At 53.0% G+C, this 4,142-nt stretch overlaps 1 protein-coding gene across 1 annotated transcript; it reads right to left on the bottom strand.

Annotated features, from left to right (window-relative positions):
- Positions 1 to 259: 259 nt before the first annotated feature.
- Positions 260 to 3,912, bottom strand: LOC125542234 (putative xyloglucan glycosyltransferase 3). The gene is made up of 6 exons (XM_048705187.2): positions 3,705 to 3,912; positions 2,447 to 3,595; positions 2,055 to 2,363; positions 1,465 to 1,755; positions 1,261 to 1,374; positions 260 to 1,174 (listed from the first exon to the last, which is right to left on the bottom strand). Exons 2-6 carry the CDS (start codon positions 3,296 to 3,298, stop codon positions 467 to 469), a joined length of 2,274 nt encoding a protein of 757 aa, XP_048561144.1. The 5' UTR covers positions 3,299 to 3,595; positions 3,705 to 3,912; the 3' UTR covers positions 260 to 466.
- Positions 3,913 to 4,142: the final 230 nt, after the last annotated feature.

The raw sequence follows: 4,142 nt of genomic DNA on the forward strand, positions 1-4,142 counted from the left end.
AAGAAGGCCACCGAATTAAATACTACTCCCTCCATAAACAATTATATGACGTTCTAACTCTTTTCTAATTGGGATGCATATAGGCGCATTTTAGCGAATTTGTTAACTCATTCAATCAGTATGTAGTCCATATTGAACTATCTAAAATGTCTTATATATATTTGTTTACGGATGGAGTACTGTGTTAAAAGTAATTAACAACCTGCTTGCTGGCTTGCTTGCCTCTCACTTTGGCAACAGAGAACTAGCTAGCTAGCTAGACCACAAGAACAGTTCATGTAACATTGAGTCTTTGATCTCTCAAGATAATAAAATCAAAAGGATATATAAATTTAATAGAAGGGCTAAAAGTCATAATCCCAGTAGCCTGATCGATCAAAATTTCTCCCATGGGCACTATGCAGCCTTGGCGCACGTCGTCGTGATCGATGCATGGCAAGTAGGGTCACTTTATTTCTGCTTGCCACTAGCTGACCTGCTCGCCGATAAGGTCGAGGCCGACGACGAGGAAGGTGACGCCCTGGAAGAGCAGGAAGTAGAAGTGCAGCCCCTGCGCCGAGAGCAGGCTGCGTGTCGCCGCGATGAGGAGGAGGAAGGCCAGTGCCAGCTCCTTCTTGAAGATCCTGTTGGGAGGCTTGGCCTTACTGGTCTTCTTGATCGCGGCTGCCAGTGATGTGACCTCCTCTGCCTCGGCCTTGAGTTGCAGGTCCTTGTTGTCAAGTTGGTGTGTCTTGGCCCATGCCTCCAGCCCAGCCTCGGACACTCCGCGGACGAGCCTGGGGGCGGGCCTGGTGGCGGTGTCGGTCTGCTCCGCCATCGCGAAGATGTCGGACTCGGAGGAGGTCCTGCCGGCCTTCTTCGTGACGACCCACTCGTAGGAGCTGCCCAGCTGGAACAGCCCCGACACCATGGCGTTGAACTTGGTCACGGACATGGTGTTCTCGAAAAGGAGGTATGGGATGACAAAGGGGAAGGACTTGGGCGCCGGCAGGATGTTGAGCACCGACATGATCATGGGCACGTAGCAGATGACCCAGATCGGCAGCTCCGCCTCGGGCACGAACATGGTGAGCGGCAGGATGACGCAGAAGAGCGTGAAGGAGTAGAAGGGCAGGATGAGCTTCCTGAGGAGGAAGAAGAGCATCACCAGGTTGGCCTTCTTCCACAACGGGATCTGCATGCAATAAAATAAACATACAAGGACCTAGTCAGCAGCAGATCTCTATGCAAGTGTGACTACTAATTAATCAATAAAATCACCTTGGACTTGATGATGGCCGGGAGGCAGAGGCGGAAGAGCTGCATGGGGCCAGAGTGCCACCGGTGCTGCTGCTTCCGGTAGGCCTGGTACGACTCCGGCAGCTCACAGAGCACCTACAAAAAATACAAGTATATTGGCTTCATACTTTTTTTAACGTAGCTAGCTAGATTGCATCCGATATAGAGTAGTACAGTATAATTTACCTTAACATCGTTGAGGTAGATGAACTTCCATCCCTGTAGATGGGCGCGCACGGCGATGTCCATGTCCTCCACGGTGGTGCGCTCCATCCAACCGCCCGAGTCCTCGAGGGCCTCGATGCGCCACACACCCGCGGTGCCATTGAAGCCGAAGAAGTTTAGGTAGATGCCGTTGACCTGCTGCTCGACCTCGAAATGGAAGCACAGATTGATGTTCTGCAGCCGGGTCAGCAGGTTCTCGTCCTTGTTCACGAAGCTCCAACGCGCCTGCACCAGCCCAAGCTCCGGGTTCCCCTACAAACAAATATCATTCCATCATTCCATCTACACATGTAAATTCAAAGCGAATTTATTTGTAGTTCTACAAGTAGTATGTGCTAGACTAGCAAAGTAGTGATCTAAAACGTCTTATATTTGTTTACAGATGTACTACTAGCTAGGTCAACAGCCAAATCTGAGATCGATCCATGTGGACTTAGATGCGTGAGCGTAAAAGTTAGTCCAGCTAGCTAGGTAGTAGATCTCTCTTTTATCATGCCTGTCGACGGAGTTAACGTTAAGCAATGCATAGATAGTCGAGTTAATTAGTGCACCTTGAAGTGTGGGACTGTGAGCTTTAGGAAATCTGGGTTGGGCTGGAAGTCGGCGTCGAAGATGGCGACGAACTCGTAGTCCTTGACGTACTCGCAGCTCATGGCGGACTTGAGGTTGCCGGCCTTGTACCCTGTACGCGACAGCCGGTGGCGGTAGATGATGTTCACTCCCCTCTGGTTCCACTTGGTCACCTCCGCCCTGATGAGCATCTGGCACGTCTCGTCGTCCGAGTCGTCCAGCACCTGCACCAGCATGCGATCCCGCGGCCAGTCGATCTGGCACACGTGTGAGATCGACGTCTCGTACACCTGCACATCAGTTTCATTAAAACGTAAGTATCAAAAAATGTAGCATCAAGCAGATATAAAGCATGCATGCATGATGCACGTACCTCTTTCTCGTTACACATGGGCATCTGCAGAAGGACCATGGGGAAGTAGGCGCCGAGGTCATCGCCGTCCTCGAGGTCATCGTCATCAGCGTATTTGTTGCCACGTTTCTTGGTGGCGACGAGGCCGGGTTTGATGCCGCGGACCTTGATCCAGAAGCAGCCGAGGCAGAGGAGGATGCGGTCGATGGACTGCACCATGAAGAGGACGATGCAGAAGCCGGAGAGCTTCTCTATGGCCCAAGCAATGTAGTCGATGCGGAAGGCGAGCCACGCCACGTAGGCGCGGTGGAGCCACCCCTGGATCTCCTGCTGCTCCGGCATGCGGAGGCCGTCCGGCAGGTGGCGGAGGTTCTCCGGCAGGTGTCGGAGGTTCTCCGGCAGGTGGCGGAGGTGCTCCGGCAGGTTCTGCAGGTGCTCGGGGAGCTGCCGGAGGTAGTGCTCCGGCAGGTCCCGAGGGAAGTAGTGCCACCCTTTGAGGTAGGCCGCCGTCTCGAAGGCGAGCATGGCGAGCGAGAGGAGCAGGAACGCGCGGAGGAAGCCGAGCATGTGGCGGCCACGCCCCGAGGCCTCGGCGTCGGGCTCCGCGTCGGCGTCCCGGCTCCGGCGGACGCGCCGGTTGACGGCGCCCAGGAGGCCCCAGAAGCCGCCGGCGAGCCACGCGACGCAGCCGACGGCGCGGTGCGCGCGCAGGAGGAGCACCCACTTGAACTGCTTGGCGTTCTTGCTACGCCGCGCCTTCTCGGAGCTGTCCATGCCGGGGCCGTCGATCTCCACCAGCGAGTAGGGGTTGTCCATCTTGACCACCACCGGCGTGCCATGCTCCTCCTTGTCGCCCCACCACGACGACGCCATGGCTGCTTGCTCAGATCACTCCAACGAGTAAAGCGTAGCTTGCTTGCTCGATGGATGGATCGATCAGTCAGCTCAGTCAGTGCGTGAGCACGTTGGTAACTGTGCTGATGGATCGGGAAGCCAAGCCCAGGTTAGTGATACGATGTGTTCTTGGAAGCGCAGCTGCTAAGCTCGGTTCCAACAACACAGCATGTGAGGTAGGTTGCTTCACCCCACGGCACCGCCTCCGTCTTGGCCCCTGATCCAAGATCTTGGATTCTTGCCTCTCGGAATGATACACTTACTACTCACCTATGTCTATATATGAGCATAGTACATTTAGTTTCTACGAATTTGTCGCAAGATTACAATCTAGCTGAGGAAATATCGATGAACAAACACACTGTGCAGTGCACAAGTAACGTACCTTGTAACCTGATGAGATAACAAACTGTGGCCGTGCTTCAGCTCACTTGAGTGTCTAGATCCGCTCACTTGAGTGGCTAGCTTTTAGAGATACAGTGGAGCTGTAGTACTGAGCAGAGTGTAACCAACCAACTTGAGTGGCTACTGCTGTACCACAAGCTCCAGATCGACTCCAGACTCCAGAGTGAGGCTTCCGGTAGGCAGCCCACTTGGAGGGTTTTATAGACCTTGCCAAGTTTGAGATGCAACACTCATTAACAAGTACATCAGCCAGCGCACACAAAATAAATTACTACTGTAATTAAAAAAATGTCAAAAAATTACTTGATCACATTTGAGTCTAAAAATGTTATGTGTTTTTTATAATTTGTTGCAATTACTAAGATATTTTGCGCATATATGGCTAGCACCCGGGTGCACCAAGTTCCCTTCCGTACAT

This window comes from Triticum urartu, chromosome 3A (genome assembly GCF_056163025.1).
Source record: "Triticum urartu cultivar PI428250 chromosome 3A, HENAU_Tu73, whole genome shotgun sequence".
Lineage (NCBI taxonomy): Eukaryota > Viridiplantae > Streptophyta > Magnoliopsida > Poales > Poaceae > Triticum > Triticum urartu.